The 26,645-nt window shown below is 38.7% G+C and overlaps 2 protein-coding genes across 3 annotated transcripts in view; one reads left to right on the top strand and one right to left on the bottom strand.

Moving 5' to 3' along the window:
• LOC112053801 (sodium-independent sulfate anion transporter) overlaps nt 1-4,872 on the top strand; it is a 37,359-nt gene extending 32,487 nt beyond the window's left edge. Inside the window, exons 8-13 of the mRNA XM_024093366.2 lie at nt 27-214; nt 671-785; nt 1,309-1,454; nt 2,068-2,226; nt 3,435-3,622; nt 3,968-4,872. Of these exons, the coding sequence (XP_023949134.1) occupies nt 27-214; nt 671-785; nt 1,309-1,454; nt 2,068-2,226; nt 3,435-3,622; nt 3,968 (797 nt within the window). The 3' untranslated portion in view covers nt 3,969-4,872. The remainder of the gene's footprint in view (nt 1-26; nt 215-670; nt 786-1,308; nt 1,455-2,067; nt 2,227-3,434; nt 3,623-3,967) is intronic.
• Nucleotides 4,873-5,247: 375 nt separating this feature from the next.
• The window catches only part of LOC112053800 (prominin-like protein), a 68,373-nt gene continuing 46,975 nt past the window's right edge, over nt 5,248-26,645 (bottom strand). Inside the window, exons 13-19 of one of the 2 annotated variants that reach the window (XM_052884385.1) lie at nt 26,363-26,590; nt 25,388-25,546; nt 24,222-24,343; nt 17,937-17,987; nt 11,163-11,300; nt 10,357-10,437; nt 5,248-9,863 (exon numbers count right to left, since the gene is read on the bottom strand). In XM_052884385.1, the coding sequence (XP_052740345.1) occupies nt 9,851-9,863; nt 10,357-10,437; nt 11,163-11,300; nt 17,937-17,987; nt 24,222-24,343; nt 25,388-25,546; nt 26,363-26,590 (792 nt within the window). In that variant the 3' untranslated portion in view covers nt 5,248-9,850. Of the gene's footprint in view, nt 9,864-10,356; nt 10,438-11,162; nt 11,301-14,553; nt 16,322-17,936; nt 17,988-24,221; nt 24,344-25,387; nt 25,547-26,362; nt 26,591-26,645 lie in introns of those variants that run through there. The other variant, XM_052884384.1, reaches the window with a different exon arrangement.

Below are 26,645 nucleotides of genomic sequence, written 5' to 3'. Positions count from 1 at the left end.
CGTTGATGTTGGATGTTGTTCCGCAGCGGAGGGGAAGTACGTGGACGCGACGCAGGAGATGGTGGCGCTGGGCGTGTGCAACATAGCGTCGTCGTTCGTGGAGTCCATGCCGGTGTCGGGCGCGCTGTCGCGTGGCGCCGTCAACCACGCGTCGGGCGTCGCCTCGCCCGCCGGCGGGCTCTACACCGGCGCGCTGGTGCTGCTGGCGCTACAGGTACACTCGTAACTGTGTGCGTGGCTTGTGTCACTCGTGGAGTCCATGCCAGTGTCGGGCGCGCTGTCGCGTGGCGCCGTCAACCACGCGTCGGGCGGCGCCTCGCCCGCCGGCGGGCTCTACACCGGCGCGCTGGTGCTGCTGGCGCTACAGGTACACTCGTAACTGTGTGCGTGGCTTGTGTCACTCGTGAAGTCCATGCCGGTGTCGGACGCGCTGTCGCGTGGCGCCGTCAACCACGCGTTGAAAACTCAGGACATTTTTCCTGAAGAACAACGTTTGGAGTTGGATTGTAGATGTGACCTTTGTAATTTCCAATCTCCCAAAACCCACCACTGTCCTACTTCCACAGCTGTCTCCCGTACTCTTATGATAGAAGCACAGAAAAACTGACAGTTTTTAATAAATTAGTTATAAAGTTCTGGGCCTTTGTACATCAAGTATTTGTGTTCCCAGTACTTCACGCCCTACTTCTACTACATACCGAAAGCGTCGCTGGCCGCCGTCATCATCGCAGCCGTCGTGTTTATGATGGAACTGCACGTGTTCAAGCCTATTTGGCGGACGAAAAGTGAGTTGTCTCTCTTCCTTGAGATTTGAATAGAAGCGTTACTTTGCTAAAGTGCAATAGGAATAGAGAATGATTGATTGATTTTGCTATGCTTCGCAAAAGACAGACGAATTCTGACGTCGTTACAGAATAAAGTATTGCCGCGTGTGGTTAGAATGAAAGGGGGCAAAGAAAAGCGTGTGTATCGATCACCGTTTGCTGTTCAACTAACTTAATATTACAAAATACATAGGGTTAGTAAAGCTCAGAACGTGTTCTGGAGTTGTTTGTGTCGACATGTGCACACCACATGTGCATGCCACATGTCGACTTACAATTTGGTACGTTGTCATGTTAGAGATAATCTACGAACTAAATGTTAATATGGATACGCTAGAAATAATTATTTAATAATATTTATATGAATACGCTACAACGTTGTATATTCATTTGAGTTTGATCCATCCAGAATACCTCTTTATGTACTTACTGTTCGCAAATAGATTAATGGAATTGAATTATATGCAAATGTTGGTTCTTGCAGAGGTGGACATAATCCCAGCGGTGGTGACATTCACGGCGTGCCTCGTGACGCGCCTGGAGCTGGGCATCGTGCTGGGCATCGCCGTCAACCTGCTGTTCCTGCTGTACGCGTCCGCCAGGCCCGCTGTCAAGGTCACGCATGCCGTGGTACGTCATCCACAATATCGATCACCAATCATCTGCATTGTCAGTCAATGGGCGTCCACTACTGGACATAATATATTATCCATACTTGTAAGGACTTCCGGAGAACACTCCGGTCGTGATCCGCTTGGATCCAGCGGCTGCCTGTTACCCGCTTGATGTTTTCGATTGACAGTGCGAGTTAGAATGTTGCACTGTGGAGTCCACCAACACCGTGAAACTCTTAACGTTCATTAACTTTTCGATCTTACACCGCTCAATAGCACTTCAGCTTTGAAACTCGTTGCGCTACGGGTATATCGGCAACTTTGGTTCTTCTGTGGATCTCCCCATATCTAACTCGGTCACACAATAGATACCAAATGGGAATCATTGCTCTTGTAGATACCCTAGATGATGGTTTAAGATCTTCATTTTCTCAAAAGAATTACATCAAATTCGCTTATATGAAAAATACAACTAACTAAACTAAGATAATTTACGAGTGTACAGACTAATTAGATTTTAATTTTACATACAAAAAAATCAATTCAATAACAGCTATAAATGCGGGTAGTTACAAAAATTACATCTTGACCTATCTAAAAAAATTAATCGATTTAGTGATGTGTTTCAGTCGGAGGGTGGCGTGCGCTACGCGGTGGCGTCGGTGGACCGCGCGCTGGCGTTCCCCGCGGCGGAGTTCGTGCGGCGCGCGCTGCGCAAGGCAGCCGGCGACGCGCCGCTCGTGCTGGACGCGCACCACGTGCAGGCCGCCGACTTCACCGCCGCCAAGGTACGCCACACGCTGGTTATAACAATTCATGATAACCTCGCTCGTTATCCATAGGTACAACTTGTGAGAAGAGATCATAAAATTGAATGCGGGACTTTTTGTGGATAATTAGGGTTAGGGAGGGTGTGTGTGTGTGTTAAATTTTATTCAAAATTACATAAAAACATACAACTTAGGTACAAAAGGTCAAATGCTATTGTATATCACACTAATTTTAAAAATCAAAACAATTCAATCACTCGCGCGCGCCTCTCCCGCTCTTAAGCCTCATGTGTGTAGAGAGAAAGAGAGAACGAAATCACGCGCGATACGCTTGCCGCGCGCAACGCGTATAGATGCATATTATTCTTGCGCGCGTGTGGGTGTTGTGTATGTGTGTGTCGTGTGGTAGAAAATGCGGAACATGCGGGACGCATCCAGCGTTTTACGGGACTTTTTTACTAATTATTTGAAAGCGGGATTACATCTAGCATTACGGGACGGTCCCGCAGAATACAGGACGGTTGGCCACCTTATCATAACATCGTGCATACAAGTCCATCGCGGCTATATCTGTCTCTCTAAATAACCTAAACTTCATCTGGGGAGTAGAAGAGTTTAAGATGCCTTAGATACAGTATCTAAGGCATCTTAAACTCTTCTACTCATACTGCTTAAGCCAACGATTCCCGAATTCTTTTGACTTCGGAACCCTTTTTGTTTGACCATTTTTCGGCGGAACCCTAGCTTAAGAAAGAAGTAATATAAAGACGGAAATACTCTTACGTCTCCTGACGTGTGTTAGCGCGCCAGAAGCATATCCATGGAATTTTGGAATGCAATATTTAAAACAAGTTAATTAAAAATGAATAACAAATTACATCAATTAATATTATCACAATTGAAACGATTTACAATATGGAATATCTTGAATTTTCGCGGAACCCCTAACGGCCTTTCACGGAACCTCATGGTTCCGCGGAACACCTTTTGGGAACCGCTTAAGCTACCATCTAGAGATGTAGTGAAACAGTGTTGTTATTATAAACTACCAGTAGATGGCGTTTGTATAAAACTTTGAAACAATCCCTTTTTGTACATTTCAAGAATCTGCTGCGATGCAGTTAAGCCTGAGGCTCATAGATGGCGCTTTGGTTTTTTACTTTTACTTCAGTCGAGTGGTCTAAAGCACACTGTTTCTGTGAATAAAGCATTGTTGAAACTTACAGGGCATAAAATCTCTGATCGAAGACTTCCACGCGCGCGGTCAGACCATCATCTTCTACAACGTGAAGCCGTCCATCGCGGAGGTGTTCAAGGGCGTGAAGCCGCGGGAGTTCGTGCACTGCTCGTGTCGCGCCGAGCTGGAGCGACTCCTGCTGGAGGCGCAGCGCAAGTCCAAGCAGCAGGTCGCCTGGTGGGTATCTGCTCTAGATTGGAGTCCACGAGACGTTCTAGGTCAGGTTCCGGTGTGCTCGTGGCCTAAACGAGGGTCTGGCACGTTTTTGTTATTGAGAACCAGATATTGAGATGTTCAGAAAAGGTTCAGCTTCTTATTAGTGCAATTTGCATAGTGCCATCTAGTGAATTAATTTCAAAACATTTGATAGATTGCAACTTGAAATCGATAGTAATTGAACAGTTAAATCCATAAATCGGTAAATCGGTCAAAACCGGAATCTACCTGGTATTCTGAATCTCTGAAAGTGATATGATTAATCAAATCGACCCTTTTGCTGACTTTTTGAAACTTTTCTTTCAGAATGAGACGGGATGCAATTCATGTGCAAGATCTCCAATGCAGCGATGCGATGCGTACAAAGTAGTCAAAAATGTTTTTATATCGGCAACAAAACTATTTCCAGAAGAGTATTTGTCAATATTTTTATATAATTTTACAAAATGTTGTTTAAATGCGATCTAGTTTTATATATTTGTGAAGATGTGAAAGAGAATTGACAGTATTTTAGTTAGGTACCTACTTACATTGTAATTTGTATATTTATGTAACATAAAGATAGTTACTAATTTAGGTAAATATAGCAGCAGAGTAGTTACCACAGTATTAGATGTTACTGAAAGTTATTTAAATATTTAATGTACTTTGTTAAAAAAAAATATTTATACATGGCTAAAATACATATTGAATAAGATCTCTAAATATTATTATATCTCTTGAGAATAAACAAAGGAATGAAAGAACATTATAGTAAACGCAAACCACGTGGCAGTTGTTGCCATAAACTAATTCGACTCTAAATTTGCCTTACTAGATACTGAGCATGAATAATAACCAGTAATTTCAAGTACATAATAATAACTATTTTCAATCCAAAAAGGCTAAACGACTGAGGAAAAACTTCGTTAGGTCTCTCTCTCTCTTAATTTCAATTCGCCTCGACCTCGATTACACATTTCGTAACGTATTTACCAGCTTACTTTCCAAAGCAAGTGTGCATAAGTTTTACTTCAATAACAAAGTCATTATTTTCCTCCTTATTTATCTTCTATAGGAGAGAGCGAGACAACTCACTTTATAGCCACTGTTTGCGTTTACTATTGTTTGAATGCATTGACTGAATAAGCGGCGCGACAACACTATCCTAATTTGTACATATTATATACAGCCGAACTAGAAAATAAAATGTTTTGATAAGAGATGAAAAGTGTATCTTTTATGTCTTGGGAACAAAGAGGCTTTTGTCATATTATCAATCAGTCATAATCAAAGCAATATATTGTAATTTGTAGGAAGCATAAGAGACTTTAATGCAGTTGTGGTTGCCTCGGCAAGCCCAAGACTTTTTCCTTTATACGTTCAATATTATATTGAATCCATTTTTTAAAAATACCGGTCCAATTACCTTCTCCTTTTTTGAAGTCGGTTAAAAATAATAGGTAAAACCTATACAAAAACGCTGCAAAGGACTGCAACTACCAAGACATTATCGTTTAGGGTGGAGCTAGTTAATCTCGTTCCACTTAAGGTTCGTAATGCCATTTGCTGGAATTTAAAAAGTAAACAAATAAATAAAATACCAATTTAGAGATAATCAAATATTTATTTTACAATCGTCGAGACAGTCCAGATCTGCGGCAGACAGCCGCTTTGGCATGGTACAGCAGAATTACTGAAGTATATCAAATATTCAATATGATTTCAATAGACATTGGCATACCTAAATTGGAAATTGAAAAATACTGCTTTATAATTATTGATATCATATCTTTGCCAATGTGACAAAAAAAAGACTTTTTGAAAAATTTTACACCAATATTGCACTTGAAATTTTAAAATATAGCAGCAGAGATAATTGCGCAAATAATTCGCAAGCGATTTTGACAGTCCAATCTTGTCTCAGTACAATTTTGCTGATTTTTATTTATATTATGAACGCTTTGCGCAATTAATATAATTGTTTTAAAGTAAATTGGCTAACGAATCCTATCACTAAACATGAATATATTATAACACTAATACAATTATAATAAAATGTGCCAATAAGTTCGCCATCCAATATACAATACAGTTTCATACACTTTGGACTGTTTGGTTAGTTGCAGCGGGATCCATTTGTCCTGCTGTTTTTATAACAAAAACTAGTTGCACAATGTATCGAATAATTAATCGATGCTTTGTTTTCGCTTTAATGCTTTAATTGGCTAATACAGTCCAGCAACTGAATCTCGCTACAACATTGTCAGTCTGTACGCAGTCTCAATATTAAAATGTTACGAATAAAAATTACATATTATTATCATATATACCTACGCCAATTGATACCTAATTTCGCTAAACACGAAAGTAATATACAATACATATTTTTTCTTAATAATTCCAACTAAATAACCCTAAAGAGATGCTTCGATTAGCACCAAATTCCAACAGAACAATTTATATATTGAGCAGAATTAATTCATTTCATGAGATATTATAGATCGCCAGAAAGTTACTACGAAAAATGAGCGAAATTTCTCGTGAGGATACGAGGTTAGGAAGACTTCCACCGAGTGAGCAGAAGGTGGTACACTGTTGTTAAAAATTCATTCACATTATACGGAGGTCACACGTTCAGCCGTCAAGTTATGCTAACAGTCACTATTAAATAACTTTGTGTAAGAAGCAGGAAATGTCACAAATACTCGGATAGTTACACTACACTTTAAAAGAGGTGATATAAGACATTTAGACAATGAACAAATCTTCTATTTTCTAAGGAATATCTCTCACATAGATGCCGATCAATTCACTTAGTTATGCGATATTCCGCAGACTCTGATAACTCCACGGCATTAACTCGCTTTTGATACAAATATAACGTGCATTGTGGCATAATTTACAAATTACATTCAACATGACGTTAGCCCAAACTGCCATTTTTTTTTTGTTATTTGATGGCGGCAAATGCAAACTAGTTTCATTTGAACGTGTAAAAACACAAAGAACAAGTTCTGATCATGTGACTTCCATAATGCAACGAGAAAATAAATTCGATACATTAACTAATATGCTCCTCAGCTTATCATCAAAAATTCTAGAATAACATCACGGTGACTAAGTTACCCGCAGATGTTATCCCTAACAATATATACGTCATATAAACTAACCAATAGGTAATCTTAGACGTCAATTATTCCGCTAGAAAGCACGAACATGAACGTAAACGTGAAGTCTATTGAGATTCTCATTGATATTAATTGCATTTCTATATAAAAGTTATTTACTTTTGATGGGAAATGCAGCAGAGTAAATTGCAGAACTTCAGTGGTGATAGATATCAAATGTAGGACCAAAAACTAATTTCTATTATTGACGCCTTAATTTAATTATTCTGAAGACTGCAGAAGCTAGTATATTTGACCGATAGATGGTAGAAAGGTAAAATATGTTCCAGTAGTTTAGACACGTTTACGTTCTATTCGGTAGCGCTTTCTCAACAACTTCATAGCGTTCAGCTCGGCGTAAGACGCCCCATTGCAATACGTGGCACCTTGCAGGCGACCGAGATGCAACCTCATGTTATTTGGCATTACATCCACAAACTAATGCGATATGACACAACTCTTAAACGAATAATTTCTTTTTGCACTTCGAGTCAACAATTTAAACTTACTAATTAGCTAATCGGATAATCACTATTAATCTAAAATAACATACAGCGGTCAGTGATACAGACTAGCACTAACTCGACAATTCTTTCACGTGACGTCGTCTTAGAGTATTTTATTTTATATTGGCAGACATTGTCGTGTCAATATCACACCTTTCTAACCTCCAAGACCGAAACGCATAAATATATAGGTACTTAGATTGTTGATTTCAGCCCTTCCTTCCAATTCATTACATCTGCGTATTAAAAGGATCAGAGGTTGGAATGGTGTCATACAATTTCATAAAAGGAACTTGAATTAGATAAAATGTATAGTAATGAGTTGAAGACATTCTGTTCCTGTCAATAGATAATACATAGGTATATCAGCGCCCTCTACACTTAGTATGAGATTTCCATCATCGATTTTTACATATGAATCAAACCACGGATCATATTTATAAGCCGTTATTCATAGACTGTATAAACATGCAGCAATAGATGCAGTCGGCTTCATTGTGTGGTCACACAAACGTCTCTTGTGAAATCTCATACCAAGGCATGACAATAAAATGGTCGTCAAAGACCATACAGAACCGCTAATAGTGACGAATGTACGTCACAGGGAACAAGGCGCGAGACGCGGTAGCGCGAGTGGTGCCCTCGCTCACTTAAACTTACGTTCTACATTACACAGAGAGTAAATTTCATAATACTAAGTTCACAATATAAATGCATTAGAATCTCGAAAACGTGATGTTCCACCGAACGAGATTGTCGCTCCACGCAGCGTCCTCACCCGTACGACACGACACGCTCGACACTCGACACATCGACTCCAAACGACTTGCCCGGCGAAGCAGTGCACTTAGCACTTAGCCAAGGTGAGAATAACTGCGAATCACTGGCATTCATATCTTTGGCTATGCAGCCCTGTTTCTTTGGTCACTATCCCAAAAGAAGTCGGGACATCTAGTAGAAAACATTGATTATTTGATGATGTCACAAACATCTCAAATACATTTAAAATTTGATTATGATATTGATATAATATCATAGTCATAGAAAATAAAATCTACAGTCGCAGCAATATACTAAACTTCATGGCAGATATACAGAATTAAAAAAACTTCAATAGAAGCCAGAAATAAATTCTTATTAATAATAATAGACTTCTTTTCATGATCATAATCATAGGATATAAAAACACGTCACTTCGCTCGGCAAGTCGTCATCTACAACGCACACACTCCTAATTTGTTCAGGACTTTCTGCTAAAGTCAAACAGGAGTGTCAGAGTATGTACGCGGTGAGGCATGTCGCGAGCTCGGAACCGTTGCAACTCCTACAATCATTACACCTAAATTCGTTCCTATCACTCTTAGTGCTCCAAGTCAAAACAATACACTAAAGGGATTCGATTTGGTCTGCTCTCACACGAGAAAATCAGCAACCAATTCTGTGCACATTCGTAATAATTAAAATTGTGAACGCGTCACAGTTTAAATGACAGAAAACTGACACAATTTTCAGACTGACTGTGATGGCAATTCAAGTTATCAACTTGCGGAATATTCTTGGAAACAATTTGCCGCAAAGTGTACCACATCGAACCGATGCGTGCTTATCTCGCGTGAGAACAGACTAACTTAATCTACAACATACTATAATATATGAATCTCTCAGATTCCCGTGTATTTGTGCGGGTGTCCGCCACCAACGTAGAGAATAACTCGGGAATCAGTTAAAGCCCGACACTACAATACAATATTATAAACCGTTAACCATCGACGCGGCTTCTACCGAACACAACTTTGAACCTCTTGAAATATTTCGAGAATTAATTCATAAAAGATAGAAGAAGATCAATGTCTCGAGCCAAAAAAGTAAATATATAAACATAATAAAATTATACAACGCGCAGTTGGCACAAAAAATGTCAACAGGATGACAATTTCGAGAGCGAAAAGGAGTCAAAATATATCAATGTCTCAGAGTGTCCAATTAGGTTATGAGCTTATTCGTAGTAAAATTGGTTAATAGGAACTGAGTGAATTGTTCGACAGAAGCCGCCCGACGTGGGTAAAAATCACTAAAAAGAGTAAACTATGAGACAGTCGAAATATGGCAGTTACCGTCACTGAGAGCAAACTCTACCCACTGAGACCTATCCGTCCTATTCATCCGTTCCTTATCCTAATTGTAACTAACAGTATGGCATACGAGGGCCGGAAATTACGCATAGAGGATCCTATTCGTTAATTAGTCTAGAAAAATAGTTGTTTTTTTTTTTCGCTTTTTGTATTTTACTTCCTCTATTCCTAGTCTATGTTAATAATTATTTATATGTGGCACGGCCCGTAAGATTGTTTCATATGGAGTATACTAGGGTACCTATAGCTGTTCTCATTTGAGAATAGGTGTATTCTAACACTTGTATGGATACTTTGAATGGATCAAAGAGTACGTATATGATGGGTGCGATGTACGGCGGGCGGTAGAGTGATGATGCTCAGTACTTCAGAAAGTCGTCGTCCAGTTCCGTGAGCGCCAGTTTACTGTCTATCACTGGAAATAAAATGAAATCATAAGCACTTGATTAATATAAATGGCTGTTGTCCTAATTGATTACTAAATGGATTTGCATTGACTGTATCCACTATCGAAAAGAGAGCAAGAAACTTTACAAAAGAATAAAAACAGAGACCTGTCACGTTCTAAATTTCATAAAACATTCATCATAGCAAATAGTAATACAGACAAAATAAATAATTACTATTTCTATACAAACAAAATATCCGATTGTAATAGCTGACTGGTAAATCAACCCCTAGGTATATCTCAAAAGTGAAATACAGGAGTTTTTGCAAAAAAATATCCTTGAGGGAATTTAACCTTTTACCTGAATATTTAAAGATTATAAAAGTAAACACTTATCACTGATACGTAGTTTGTTTTACAAAATAAAATGACTTTTACAGAGACAGATACATAGACAACATACAATGATAGAACGTTCGGCGGTAAAACGAACATACAAACAAACTAAGCAAATACTCACGCGGGTCCGGGATAGTAGTATGGCGGAGGACGCTCGTACTCCGTAGGTCCGTGGTAGCGAGGGGGTCCTTCCTCCCAGTGCCTGCAACCACCACCCCAAGTGAGTGCACGTGGGAAGCTACTTCAGATTCCGGTTGGACTAACATTTGCGCATGAGTGAATAATGAATTTTGAAACCAAATATACATCTACAGGGTAAACCAAATATAAAGATACATATTACAATGATATATCTTTCACTTGCGCTTGATCCATTAAATATAGGACACCCTGTATAAAAGCCTGCGTTACATCATATAGCCCCATTGCAGATTTCGTGATTGAACGCCAACAGATATATGAAACTTCTACTAAAATACTACTAAGAGTACCTATTTAAGTAAGTGATACACAAAATTGTAGAATATGTGGTGGATTTAACAGTACATCTAGGATAATGAAAATAAAAAGTAAAATGTCACAAATATTTTAGGCTTTCGTATAAATGAAACTCTCTAATATGATGCTGATATAAATCTTTTCGTCAGTGAAATGCGAGTTAATAGTGAAGAAATGTGTAAAGAAATTATGAAACCTATTGACAGTTCTTTACACGCTGAATAGCAAAGTGCAAATTGCAATATTTTGTCACATTGCTTATAGCTCGAAAAAGCACAAGATTTCCCTATAGGATATTGACTTGTTGACATAAACTTAAGCCGCAAGTGACCAGCCATGACTTGAGTACGTGACGTAAATGGCATGTGACGTAAGCACAACGAATACGAAAGTGGAAGCGAGTAACAATGTGGCATGACGGCGACTCACTTTGGCGCCATATCATTATATCTGCGCGCGTGCTGTGCGTCGACAGGCGCCGCCACCGCGCCCTCCTCGCCCCGCGCTGCGCGCCGCGCCCCGCCGCTGCCGCTGCCCCCGGCGCTACGCTTCTCGGCCTTGTAAGCGCTGCAACGACACACGGGCTCACGCACACGTCTCTACCGCGCCGTCCGAGTACCTCGCGAACTATTGCAAACTTGTAGTAACTATCCGAAATAGTATTGGCATTAACAACCCATTTTCGGCTCACTGTTGAGCTTTCTGGCCAAAATGAGGAGAGGGGGGGGGATTTATATTAATAGTTTACAGAGATTTTTGTGATTATATGTCATAAAACCATAAGCGAATCTTTGTTATATTAATGTGGTTTGCTATTATCTAATTAACCAATTTGTCACTACAACGTACGTTTTGCTTTTTCTCTTCGTCAAGATAATTAGTTTTTTTTGTTTGCATAGCTCACGAGTTACTTATAGACAGACGCGGAAAAACACCTCGATGCGATAGATCATCAGCAATCTCAGATTTACCTGAAATTGGTGATGATGATCTACCTAGTAATGGAGGCGGAGGAATACATAAAGCTACCAAAACCGACGATAGACTACGAGTGTGTAGTATTTAGTAGCAGTTTTGTCCGGAATAGTTATTAGTAATGCAAATATAGAAGTTTCAAGAGTTTAAATGTTGACCGGCAATGCTCAGCGAAGTGTTGTTTATCATTCGCAACAAGCATATCGATTAACCGACATTCGACACATCGACATCGAAGCGAGCATTCATGTACCGGCTACATGAATTCTCGCTTTGTCTATGACTATCAAACTAATCCAATTTTAAATAAAATGTTTCATAACATCGTCGGCTCTGATAGTTGAATTCAAAATAAAATACTTTTAGCAGGATTCAGATGAATACTTTTCATTTCCAGGTCTTAAATTAGTAAACTTAAAATATCAAGTATGGCATACACCACTCGAGAATTATCATCTGTATCCTGCTACAAGTGACATTACACTCGTAAAATAACACACCGATAGCAAACGGTCATGCATCAAGTTTGAAAGCTCGAAAAATTAGCCTGCCTAGGGCTATCACACTAGGAATGTACGAGTGCAGAAACAGCGTAGGATCGATATGTGTGAACTCTGTTAGTGGCATCCCTAATCCATCTCCATATGACATTGGCACTTTAGTAATCTTTTCCGAAAGGGGGTAAAACTCCTTGAGATAAGGTAATGGTTACCACACAGATCGTCTACGCATCTTCGCACATCCCTGAGTAGATAGCCAAGTAAAATATAATCCCACTTCATTAAATCACAAAGAAAAAGAAGCGAAATCTAAAAAACTAATAGACAGAAAGGGGATAAAGATTATTCATATTGGAGCCAATTTAGGCTGTATTCGATCTGAAGGTCTCCTCGTCGCAGATAGAGTCAAGTGTCTCCAATGTGTAGACAAGAGTGGTGATAGATCATGCAAACATATAAATGAAATAGAATGCCGAGCGTTTTGTGCGCCATAAATATAACCAAATACCCGGGTTTTAAGATCAAAATCTCTAGATTAATCATTCGTCTAATAAGAAACATTTACCTCCTTAATTTAATTTGCATTTGAATACAAAATCGTTCATTACAATTATTGTGAGTGTTATAATTACAAACACTGTCTTAAAGTAACGTTTTTAGTCAAAAATTTGGCTACTGGTTTAGAAGGCAACAAAGAGTCGTAAAGAAACTCAATACAAAGAATTAATGTTACAAAATGAAGTCCGATTGCTTTCAAACATCGACTTATTCATGAATCGTCTTTGCTCAAAGCAGTGTGCAAAGTGTTGCACAAAGCAGTGTGCAAGGTGTTGCACTAAACAGTGTGCAAAATATTGAAAGGAGCAACAAAACGCCCAGCAATGTGCAAGAGACAAACAACCCGGGATAGGTTAGAACACAAATGAATGAAATGAATGAGTTAGTTACCACAGGACAGGTGGGCGCGCGTGTCAGCTGCTACCGCGTCCGAGTCACAACTGCCTTATCGCTAACATAATGATTTACTTCCTATGACTTACTGACTACAATTACCTACTCTAACAATAATAACACTAAACGCCGGTTTGACCACCTTCTGATAAGTGTTGTATAGTAAAACCAAAAATTTTATTCTATGTCAAATGACAAAGAACATATTAATAAGCTATCAGACACCTTTCAGAAGGTCCATGATACCGGGCCCTACAGATTTGAGTTATAAGCAAGACATCAAATGCGAGATACTCTTAAAATACAACATTTAAGAAGACATTTAAATTGTTACACAAACGTATAAAAATATGGAAATTAAATGGATTATGTTTTTACAAAGGAAAAATCTGAAAGAGTCGAAAAATAAGAAATAATATTATGAGTACGAAACCATAAGTATCATCTGCATAGGAATGTTTATTTAATGTATTTTGCGTTATAAATCAACTTACTGCTATTTATAGTATATACGAGTATATAATATGGTTTGATTCACCTAACAATAATACTAGAAGAGTTATTGAATAATATGTGACAAAATTTAGGATTATAAATACAGTTCAAATTCCGATGAATTCCTTTCAGTTAAAACTAATTCAATTCACTGCAGTGCTGACATCTAATAACTATGATTATGATGCTTCTTTTAATGTGAAATACATGGATTATATTAGTATTCCTTATAAATTTTCAATATACCATACTTATATCACTTGATATTATAACGATTAAATTTAGTATGATTTAATTTAGTATATTAATTTGATATGAGTTCCAATATTCTAGTCCCGTAAATATATTTGATAACATTTAGCTTTATAATTGTGAAGCACATTTAGACACATTTACAAATTCTTAACCTAAATTTTGGAGAAATTATAAAAAGCCGTCTGTGGATGATTTCTATGAATTTTGAAATCGTAACTGCGCGCAAAACGTAACTCAAACAGGACCGGATTCAGAGATCTTAGCCAGCCAGTAAAGAAGTGCAGGACGTTTTTTATTTAAAAAAAAAAAAAAGTAAATCCTCACAAGAACTTTTAGCTTTATGCTAGGAAGATTGACGCTTCCCGCAAGAGGTGATGAAAGAGGGTAAGGAGGTGATACGATATATTGTATTGAATGTTGGGTATTTTTAATTAAAATTTGAGATGATACAAGGTAAGTAGGAGTTCGGTTGATATATTTTATCTTTGAATTTTAGGTATTTTCATTAACATTTGGTGCATTTTGTATGTATTGACTTCTCTGGATAAATAAATATGATGTAAAATAATAATAAAAGCCTTGAAAATTTGTTGTAATACTGAATACGACCCTGATTTTTTTATAAACAAGATTCCTGTGTGATAGTTCAGTTTGCGAGCGAGTTACTGTTTCAAGGAACACAGAGTCACAATCGTACAAAAGCTACTTCATCAAGCTATTTACATCACAGTCGTATCATACCAAGAGGTGTTTACTACGTTATTCACGCGACCCTGTCACAAAGCTTCCAACATCAGTAAAATGCATATATAAAACGCGAACACTACCGTACAATCTGTGTATCAAAACTATGCCAATACTTTGAGGTAAATCTGCTCAAAATGTCTACTGCACTTTTGGTCGGAATGCTGCTTACACTAATTTATGTTATTGAGATCAATTTGGTATACATCACAGGAATAAAAGCGTTGGACCGTGCTTGCGTGTGCGATACGTACTATGACGTCACTCGTTTGTTGTTTATAAATTTTTTTATAAAAAATCTCTTGCATTGCAGTCAATCATACGAGTACGTTTAAGAGAATTAGTTTTGTAATAGGAAGCAAGCCGGTCTTTGAGGTTAGCAATGGACGAATTTCACGATTTATAAAAGCTAATAACTAATTTGTAATCAGATAATATGGCACACATAAGAGAAATTTTATACTTCGAGAATAAATATGCAAACTTTTTATATAGTTTCGAGTAATGTCCTTAAAAGCAAATTATCAACTTATGTATCATTTCGCTAAATAATTTATTTACAATTTCATGGACAAATGACGTGGAAGACGAACAAACCGAAACTACGTCTCGACTAGAATAAATTGGTCGTTTTGACTAAACACAACATACTCGCGATGCCACACTTTGGACCTGGCAAAAGCTCCTTTCGCCAAAACTCGTAACGACTTACAATTAGGATTAAACTTACCCTACCGCATATAAATATCCAAAAATGATTTGTATTACAAATACGAGACAACATCAAACGAGATACAGATATGACAAAAGGGTAAATTCACAAGTTTAAAATTTTATGCAAAATCCAATAATTCGAAAAGTTTTAAATACATTTACATAAAATATTATGAATAGGGAAGAAACCGCATCTAACATCACTAACGTGTTCTTTATAGGCTTGTGCCACAATCTTGCTTGATGGAAAAGTTAAAAGTTAAAGTTAGTGGCTCTCATAGAAATCTTAATGACATGTCAATAGGAATTTTGTGTATGCGAGAACTTGTCGCTCATGACATCTCTAATAGACAGAGTTAGAGAAGAACTTGGAAGGCACATAGACAAGATGGAAAACGTCGCACTTAGTATTAGCCGGTGACATTGTTCTCTATAGTTTTTGAATTTATCTAGGGTCTCTGAAATATGACCAATATTCCTCTTCCCATCTAAGTAAACGAAAAGTTTAGAAAGATACACGACAATGGCCCAATGGCCGGGAGTCGAATGGATTTGATTCCGACCATGGAACTATTAAGATTTAATTGCTTAATGACTGGTTATTAAGATTTATATGGTGGCGCTCGAAAATTAATATTCACTCCTTATTTTGATCGCTTATTGTCTTGTTATGGCGGCCTATTCACTGTACGTAAACTCCCGAAGATCTAATCGGACTCGTGTATGCCGGACTCGTTGTCCTCGTCCTTGGCGTCGAGGCGCGTCTTGAGGTCGTCGATGAGCGCGGCGGGCGGCGCCAGCAGCTGGCACACCACGCCGTCGCCGTCCAGCACCACCTGCGTGCGCGTGGCGCCCACGCCCGCCACGCCGCCGCCCAGCGCGCCGTCCGCGGCGTTGCGCCCGCGCCACTCGGCGATCTTACCCTCGATGTCCAGCGTGCTGCGCTTGGATCCGCTGCGTATCGCGTCAGTGTCAAAATCGCGCATGCCAACTAACTTTTGCACGCAAAGCGTTTGAGGGTGTAACCGACAAGTCAAAAACGGGTAACATTCTGAACATCAAATGCCTCTAGTAATATATAATGATTTATTTATTTTGCTATCATCCGCGAAAAGCCGACGAACCAAATATTGGTAAAATATCCTCAACGCAACTTTTGTGATTTTCGCAGACATTGTACAGAATGCCGTAATCCTTAAAATATTAAGCTGACTTTTTAAAATAGTACAGCACAGATTATAACGCATTCTAATTCCCGTCCTCGTCGTTAACTCAATGTTGGCCTTTTTCAAACACCCGTTTTTGTGCGTCAACTTCGCGTTCCGCGAAAGCGTTTTGCGTTTTTTAAATAACTCCTCAAAAAGTATTCACCTTCAAAATTCTATATTTACTCTAAAACATTCTATTTCTATTTTAAAGTCTATGTAAAATGGCATGCGCGATTTCGACGATATTTTCTATGGATGGATAAATAATAAAGACTTGACAAAATTTAATCTTAACTAGAACAATATTAGAATCATTTCCTCGAATTCTCATAACAACTAAGTTCAGGTGACCAATTCAATCCTATATCCTAACCCAGAAACAAAAAGTAACAACTAAAAATTGTAAAACAACTAAACAATATAATTTAACAGTCTGTCAATATCCACGTGCGGGACTCGCATGCCATGCGTTTTTCAATACACATGCTCACTTAAATCTAGTTAATACAATAATAACAATATTTACTCATATATAACAGTTATAGTAACTTAATACTATGTTACATTAAACCATACCTCATATAGATATCCTATACCAACAGGATTATCGCAAAATCATAAGACATTTCAAGGACACATGCAAAAAGAATATGTACACTCGGCTTAACAAATCATTATGTGACTTGACCTAGGCAAATAAAGAAAGGTGATGACAAAGTGGCGGCTCTATTCACTTGTCACTCAGACATTAAACATACAAGTAATTAGTAAAACAAAAATCAATAATGCTTTATGAGCCACCTCGGTATTCTATAATCGCTTACTTTAAATGCTTGGGCAGTACAATTGATCATTCCAGTGCACCCGACCAAGAAGAGAAAACTATGAAAATCGATTAAAATTAATTTCACGTTTTGAGGAATCGATCTGCTATTTTCAGAAACAAAGACTCGTTTCATTATTTATACATTTTTACACTGTTTTGTTTTGAACTTGCACTAAGAGAAAAGACGTAAATCATCCGTTACCAATCGCATCGCACTTACTTTCTATTAAAGTTCCAAATTTTGTTTTGGGCATTCATATTTTTTTATTTAACATTATTTTTCGCCCGTATTCCGAAAGGAGTTTTTCACCCAGGCCGTAAAATGTGATAGAATACCCAGTAAGTGATCATTGTGATTTGAACTTATAAATTAACGTTTGTGCAATACGATTGTCAAATGATTCTTCGTTTCTCCTCGTGTAAGCGTCGTCCATAAGCCCGAGCGCACGGAAGCGGTTAGCGAGCATGCGTGGAGTGTAAGAGGCGTTAGAGCAGGCCAGAGGGGGTCCGGGAGGGGGTGCGGGGCGGCACTTACTTGGCGAGGGGCACGTTATCGCGGTCCGCGTACGCGTCATACAAATACTCGCTGCAACAGACAACACACGCGTTAGCGAACCACGCGCCGCCTGCTGACACCTCCGACGCTGTGACGTTCATGTCGCAACTGCACTGTGACACCAACGTGACAGCTTAACGTGTCACAATTGACGTCATCGCAAAGTTACGATATCAAAGTCACAGATTAGCCTAAGCCCTCGGTACAGTGGCCTCGGTTTCGGTTCAGAGCGACATTTGGCTTTGCGTCGTGAATTCTGATTTGGTGAATAAAAGAGTGGGGTTCAACTCCACCAACTCAGGATGCAGACTAAAGCTATATTATCGCCACTATCGAAATCAATAGGTAGGGTTGTATATAAGGGACGATTGTGCCACAGTTGTCAAGGGAAGCAATTTCCAGAAAGGGGATTGAATGTGAATAAATATGATTGTTTTCATTCATCAAATTATTAAAATTATTCTTTCGATCTAGATATATTAAACTAGATTGAAAAATTACAAAAACAGACTTATATTTTTCAGTTCATACATGTATAAGTATAAAACAAGGTTCATAACTTTCACAAGATCAAAAACGCCTTGTCACTAATAAAAGGTACTAATTATAATTAAAATTAATGGTATTAAATCAGTTTAATGAGTTATTCACATAATATTTGTGAGTGTGCACAAGTGATAATTTGTGTGCCTAAAATAATTTACCAATAAACCTTATTATCACTACAAAATAACACTAAGACACAAGATTGAGCTTTTAGTTCATAATGTTAAAAGTACATCATAATAAAATATCGTACAAATGGCTAGGTAGGTAACACATAAGTCTAGCTTCAAGGTTCAACTAATCAGTGATGACACCTTACTTGGAATTAGCTGACTGCGCTAGGGCACTGAAAATAAACTCGTTATGATATTGATGTACCATGAATAAAATCAAAATACCAAAAAACTATCCAAAAAACCAAAATTACCTCTATGCATTAGTGCTTTTTATACAAACTATTAAGTCCGATTTATGATTGCGTGAAGTAAAGTGACATGCGTTGTGATTATTCGGAAATTAATGAATTTGAATCAGTCAATTTACTCCGCGTCAATCATACATCGGTCTGATTATTATGTTCGCAATACACTGCGCTCTAAATAGGGTCTCAAAGGGACAAGTGTGTGTTCAATGAGTCGACCGCAAGCAATGTACGTACTAGCGAGCTAAATACAAGCCCGTTCTATGGTTAGGGCCTACGCACAACAACGAACGATCAATACTCAACACATGGCTCATTGGAATGCATGCAGAATATATTCGGAGGCAAGCAACATCATTACATTGTAAAGGGTGTGTTCAGATATTACCGTTGACTATTTTTACAGCATTCAAAAGTTTTATATATAGGGTGTAAGTTGAAGTAACGTCACAACGAATACTGAAACACTTTAAGCTATTGTCAGTGGAAAAAATATGTATCTTAAAACGGTACTAAAAGAAATTAATATAAACACAAACAATATATATGGAATAAATGCTAATGAAATCAAGAAATATAGGATTATTATCAGAGACCTTAAGAGTTTGAAATCCCAGTTCGTATATTTTTATTAGTTCATAGATAGTAAACTATTTAATCGAACTGACAGAAGAACCAGTTTGGGAAAAAAGAAGGCTAATATAATTCAAAGGCCAGGGAAAATCTAACTCAAATGTCTCTGACTCTGTAAAATTGTTTGTAAAATAAGAAATAAGACAATTAGGGCGTAATCAAATAAAAAAAGTGCAATATAGTCAACAAAACAAAAGTGAATACAGAAGAGTAGGGACAGAATGTACCATTAAGTCACAACGTGAATTTAAGTGTTTGTGAAGTAGATTCCAATGAGCCAATGGGGGTTAATGGGGGTAAAGTCAACGTAGCATGTTGGTGCAAGCCGCTATGGGTCGAAGAGCACACGTCCGAGCCTCACCAGTGTACGCCGCCGCCACCGTGCCGACCAGATCGATTATGCCTTCGATTATATTACAAATACCATAGCTAATTTTGTATCACGTACACCCACTTCCCTGTACAAGTGTACAGTCAATTCCCTGTAGTATATTTGACCGCAGAATTTTCAATATTTGAGTCAATTATCAGTCTAAACACTTAAAGCAGTGATTAAAATTTTATCGATGCAGTATTAACAGTCGTTTCAAAGTCAGTTTTCCGAAGTTCTATTAATGCTTTCTTAACAGGATCCTAAAATATGTTTAAGAATCTCTGTTTTCGAATCATGTTCTCACATTATTCAGACACTCACAGTTCTGGAGTATTTGAGGCTCAGAGTAGGAGCAGCAACATTTTTATTAAGCTACCTATAAGCTTTTTATCGTAGATACGTTTTAAAATTCCTAACTACAGAATACGGACACGAATAAGTGTTTTGATTACAAGGAATAGGTAGTAGGCCTTACAAGCGGGATTTGATTTTTTTTCTGCTTGTGTATTTGCTGTATCCTCTCTCTTAACTCTGGTTTGTAGTCTGGGTACTCCTGGCCCTGAAGTGGATCGTTAAACTATGCTGATAATCATGTTATTGCTGCTGGCTACGGCAGGGGACAGCAGCAATGGTACCGGGGGAGGGGGAATTGTGGCGTAAGTGCTAACAAATAAAGTAAGGAAGGCACAATCTGCGGTCGGCAGGATGGCGGGGAGCGCGTGTTACCCGAGGGGGCGTCGCGTCACCGGGCGCCGCGCCGCCACAGCGCCTCGCACTCGCTGCGAGAACAATACTCCGTCAGACTCACCCTCACTCTGTCTCACCCTCACCCACGTATACCCCACGCACCCACATATTGCCCTACACCCACTTACGTCCATATTGCCTTACATTCATCTAATTTTCTGGCTTAACGATGAACCCGAGTACAGGGGCACTAAACTGGTGAACGAATCGGCAGCATAAAAGCTGCATAAAGAATTATATGCTGAATTTTTAATGGTGAATTTCAGTATTTTTTTTATAATAACCCATGTATTTTGAAAGTATTCTAAGCAGTTTTTATCTATCACCTACAATACACAACCAAGTCGGAATACCCAAAGATAGTTAAGCGCAAACAAGATTTTACTTTTTTTCAATCGTCGATCCAAAACAGTTGATAGAAGTAATCCCTAAATTACAATTTTGAGACACAAAGATTTATTTTACAAATAAACCCACAAAACAAGAGTATTTATATTAAAATGGCGGTGAATTAAAATAAAGAAAAACTAATTTGTAACAACTAACAGAAAATCTAAATCTAACTGATTATTTAAATAAATCGCCCGTCTATTAAAAGTTCCCTTTATAACTGTGTAAGTCTACTCCTCCGAAAAGTATAAAATAAATAAATATTTTTTCATTCCAGATTGATATTTACGTGACGCTACATTAGTTTTGCTACTTTTCTACTAATCAAACGTGTCTTTTGGCTCTTCAACCACACAGGGGCGAACGTCGTATGGCTCCTACCGTCTTGTCGTATAAGGGTCGATTATGAGTAATGCTTGCAATGCGAAAGAGCAGGAAATGTGTCCAACAAGTTTTGTCAACAACAAAATGTGTCTATGACCTTCATAAAATATTTCACGCGACTCTGAAACAGGACTTGAAGTGAATTGAAATAAAACGATTTTAAAAAGCCCGTAAGTCGCCATAAACGTACGCTAAACTACCGTCAAAAAATTATCATCGAGTCAAATAAATTTTCTAAGATTTTAGATTTATCTTAAACTTTTATTATTTAATTCAACAGGAGATTAAATAATTATTTTTGTGATTGATGTCAGCCAACTTGACTTAGTTTGTTATAGGATTTTTTTCAGGCTGGCGTGTTCCATACCTCCAAAGCTTTAATTTTAGGAGACTTTAGATATCACCTTTAGATAGATTAGCCTTTATTTAAAAAAAAAAAACATTTATTATTTATTAACTATTCAAAAAGAACATTTATTGTCTAAATTATAGTCTTATACAAGAGTTTGATAAAATGCTAGAAATGGGGTAATACTGTAATATTTCGCTTATCAACGTTGAACTTTTTTTATTTTCCTGCTCTCTCGAATAAACAAAAATCCCTACCGTAATAACTACAACTAAACTTGGTGCTCCGGTAAATGATATGCGGCCGAGGGGCGATTCCATTCACTACGGGGATGGGGTGCACAACAAACCCAAAGGTTAAGACAAAACATCGACAAATCCAGACATTCATAACCAAGGGGACGGTAAACAGACTTCAAATCATATAAAACAATTTGTAAATTAACTTTAAAAAGTAAAATTTAACGTAACAGATAAAAGGAACGTCTGCAGTTTTTAACTTTTATAGTATCAAGTAATAACTGTAATTATTTATAGCATTTCACAAACAGTAAGGGTCAGTTTTCACCACTTTCTGATAAGTTCCAGGTAAGTTTAGTCACTTTCTTCCATTGTATTAAACGACCAAGACACAGTTTGTGAATAAGGACACTTATCAGAATTGGTTGAAACCGGTCCTTAATTGAGCATTGGCAAATGACTTATTAGAGATCATAGCTTAGGCTTATATTAATTGTGTCACATTATAAAGGTCGATTCATGTAAGACATTGATGCGAGCAAGCTAGTCAATCGTAAATCGATTTTTAGACAAGGATCAAGGTGATAGAGTCCCTGGCATTAGTCAAACACGGCGTTTCATAAGTGCTTGTAAACTTAGCCTACGTAAACGAATTAAAATGTTCTTGAAGTTTTGCATATGTAACATATCCGCGTTATGGCACGGTTTGTGTCACAGTCTAGCATCAACCCTTCATAATCTTCAGTTTATAGTAGCGCAGAGTACAAATGTAGCGTCAATCAAAAACTATGCATATCATATTGAATCTCTACAAAGCAATGCACAATTTTTTAACCAAAAAAGATCCGCAACTGCGTATATATTATAGGAAATCTAACATGAAGTACCGATGCAAGAGAAACCGACATAGAAGTTTTAGGGCCTGATTCTGACAAGTCTAAGATTCATAGTTATAGTCTAAATTGAGTTTTATCAGTTTACTTTATGTCAAGTGGCAAAGACAAAATCTATGAATAAGCTATCCGAAATCAGGCCTTTAGTATTAGAATTTAAATGGAATTTGACGATCCGATGTGCCTCCTCTGTTTTAGTTTGCCTTTCGACCTTTTGTATCTCAATGTAAAAAAAATGTTTCTTTTTTAATTATTTATAGATTATCTCGGCCTTCATTAGATCTGCGATATAAGTCATTTCTCTACTCAAAAGTTCGGTTATTTGCCAGTACTAAATAAATTTATAAAATATCACACACAACTGCAGACGATTCCAAAAGAACAATAACAATGGTATATGGATGACATCTTACATCTAAGACCGAGCGATTTAGTCACCGTAGTATGTTGTTGAACGCTAATAAAAATCATTATTAATAAAACTGCACAGACCTTATCATTTAGTTGTTTGGTTAAAAACAATTTATTATAACTCCAAAAGATTGGCTTAAAAGTGTTGTGACTAGTACTTTTTCAAATTGCTTTAAAGCCTTGAAATATAAATCGATTGATTTTTTTGTAAATTATATGAGAAACTGTTATATAATTAAAAGACATACCTATTATGCTAACAACAAACAGTGACGTAGTCAAAAACACTTCTATCCATGCGATTTGCTTTTTAAAACAACAATTCAGATAGCTTTATATTGTCTGTATCAAGGTACTTTACTGAGGAATTCGCAAAAAGACAAAAGTACCTCTTGCTAAGTAATATATTAAGTTGTTTCTTGTTGATACAATGACTTTTAAGGCCATTCAATTGTTAATATATGTGTTTGGTGATAGTCTGTGTTTTTTTGTGTACCTACTCGTCTTTTTAATCACAAACTTCTAAGTTTAGATGAACCTTCAATGCGTTTAATGCACAAAAGCAATTATTAAAATTTGACTTTAATAATTTCATAGGACTCATAAGAAGAAGAGTATAAAATTTGTTTTGAAAAGTGTAATATCCCTCATCATCAATGTCACGTGATGTGTATTACGCGTCGAGTACGTGCGCGACACATGTTGTGTACGTGCGTATCACGTCTCGTATACCTTCAGTCATATTTTGTGTGCGTGTATTATCATGTATCGTGTGTTGTGTATGTGTATGTCATGTTTCGTGTCCGTGCAGTCCACATGTTTTGTCCCTGTCATTCGTGGGGTGTGCCGCGGGTGTGCGAGAGTGATGCGATACGTACGCCTCAACCAGCGGTCCGGGGTAGGGGTCGGGGTGGCGGTACAGGCGCGCCAGCTTCTGCGCCACCACCAGCAGCGGCAGGAACAGCACCACGCACCACGACACCGCTATCCAGAAGCCGTTCTGAAAAACACCAACCTCCTTGATTAGTTATTATTACAATCACAGAGTGTACGACTGATTTATTGTCGCATTTTGAGGATGCCAAGATATTTCCGGCAAACCGCTGTGTCCAGCTCGCGTTCGTGGCGGTTCGGTCAGATGTAGTGTACGAACTTGTAGCAACGTGTTCATATCGACACATTCTGTGATTTCTAATACCCACTCTACAATTACAGCTTTTACACCTCTGCGCGAAGCGGGACAAAAACCGATACCGAACGAGGAACGGCGCGAAACGTGAACGTGAACGCCGACTCTGCACTCACAGTTCACACCGTTCATGGCGCGAAATGTGAGTGTAGTGCGGGCCCATTCATCCGATCACAACGAAGAAGCGCGCTTGACGCCGCGTTTTGGCCGTACCATAAGGCAGTAACTTTTTAATTTAGCACATTTTTTGTACAATAAACCAAAACGGCCCAGTTAGGTAAGTCTAATTTTGAGAAGGTATTTAGGCCGTCGATTCCAACTCGGTTGGACACAGTTCGGGAAACTCTGCGACATCTTTTCGACCAAAATTTCTCAATGCCTGGAAGTCGCAAGTTCGAACAGTGCGTGTTGCCAGTGACGACTTGCGGACCCGAGACCTGGTCGCTAACTGTGGCCCTCATAAAAAGGCTCATAGGCAGCGAGCGTTGAAGTGATGACATCATGTGTGTAGTAGGGAGCCGCTGGATGCTGCCGGCTCGAATTTTATTTGGACGTCCATGCAAGAGGGCTATGTTCAGAAGTGGAAGAAGTGGAGCTGGTATCATGATGATGATGAAATCGAACCGATGAAATGCTGTCGGTATGTCGCTGGTAGTACAGTATACTCACACTGCATGGAGGAAAACGAGACACCGCTACACATTGGTTCCTCAGCACTCCATGACGCTATCGGCGACCTGGGCGAACCTGGGAACCTACACCGAAGGACCCACGTGCAACGGCCAATCACATGGACAAGTGCGGAAACGGCCCAGAAGGAAGAAGAAGAGGAAGAAGAAGAAGAAGTATACTCACGGCCGGCATGAGCACGGCGCGGCAGGCGGAGTCGCGCGTGGCGTTGTAGGCGTGCGACAGCGGCGCGCACACGCCCACGTCGTTGCGCGCCGCGCGCACCACCAGCTCCAGGTACTCCTGCAGCCGCGCGCCCATCGCCTCCGCGAACTCGCGAGTCAGCTGCGGGGAGCCGTTACAAACTTCAATATTGGCGCTAGTTCACTTCTTAAAACGTAAATGAAGGAGGCGATAAGTAAATTCCAAAATATTTTCGTAAATATCGTCCCTGTCCTTACGTTGTTACAAACGTTAAGACGGTCGTAACTTTTGCATGTTTTATAACTATGGGGTTCAATAAATTGAGTTGTTTACTACTCGAAGGCATGCAATTATGAACCTTATACGCCTAATAGTAGAGTCCATCGTAACAATATTATTAGTCATTCAATCATTTATCCACAAAGAACTGCACCACCAAAATAATTACTTAACTTTTCTGGAGATTGTGAATTTAAACAAAAATAAATGGATGATATTCGCGACACATTTTGTATCGTTCGTCATTCGATAATCAGTGAGTAATTCGATCAGTCAGTACGAAGATAGTACGAAGTGTTCCGTGAATTAGGTGGGGAGTAGTGGGAGACCACTCGATCAGCTGAGGTCATCCTTGTCGTGACGTTCGATCCGTCTACACCTTTAGTTGGATAATCCTTCATGGATTATTTGGAGAATAACTTGACAGAACAGGAGTGATAATAAAGATTTAAAACACTTTAAACTTTAACCCTATATACAATGGTCACAAGTCCGGGACTTCGCTCAACCTCTCGCCACTCGAGGGTTTATTGGTAAAATTTTTAGCGGAAAATGACCTGATAAGTTCTCATTCAATAATCATTGTTTGCTCTTTAAATCGGCTTCCAAAGTCAACCCGTTTTCAGACAGCAGCATAAGCAAAGTCAGTGAGCGTAAACAAGCAAGCGATGTACTCACGTTCTGCACCAGGTCAGGGCCCTGCGTGTTGAGGAACAGCTCCACCTCGGTGGTGTCCCGGATGCGCGAGTTGATGGCCTCCTTGAGCGAGGACTGGTTGAAGCGCAGGTCGTCGCGCAGCTCGGCCGCCGTGGCGTTGAGCTGCGCCACGCGGTCCAGCATTGGCCGCACCACGCCGTCGTGTAGAGAGGCCAGCTTGTCCGCCGCGCGCTGCAAGCTGTCAGCCACCTGTAACATTAGTGTTTCCCCTGTTCTATAACGTTTTTCAAAGTTGTTATCAGAA

This window comes from Bicyclus anynana, chromosome 11 (genome assembly GCF_947172395.1).
Source record: "Bicyclus anynana chromosome 11, ilBicAnyn1.1, whole genome shotgun sequence".
Lineage (NCBI taxonomy): Eukaryota > Metazoa > Arthropoda > Insecta > Lepidoptera > Nymphalidae > Bicyclus > Bicyclus anynana.
The sequence above is the reverse complement of the archived record's forward strand: the minus strand, read 5'-3'. Positions and strand labels throughout refer to the sequence as shown.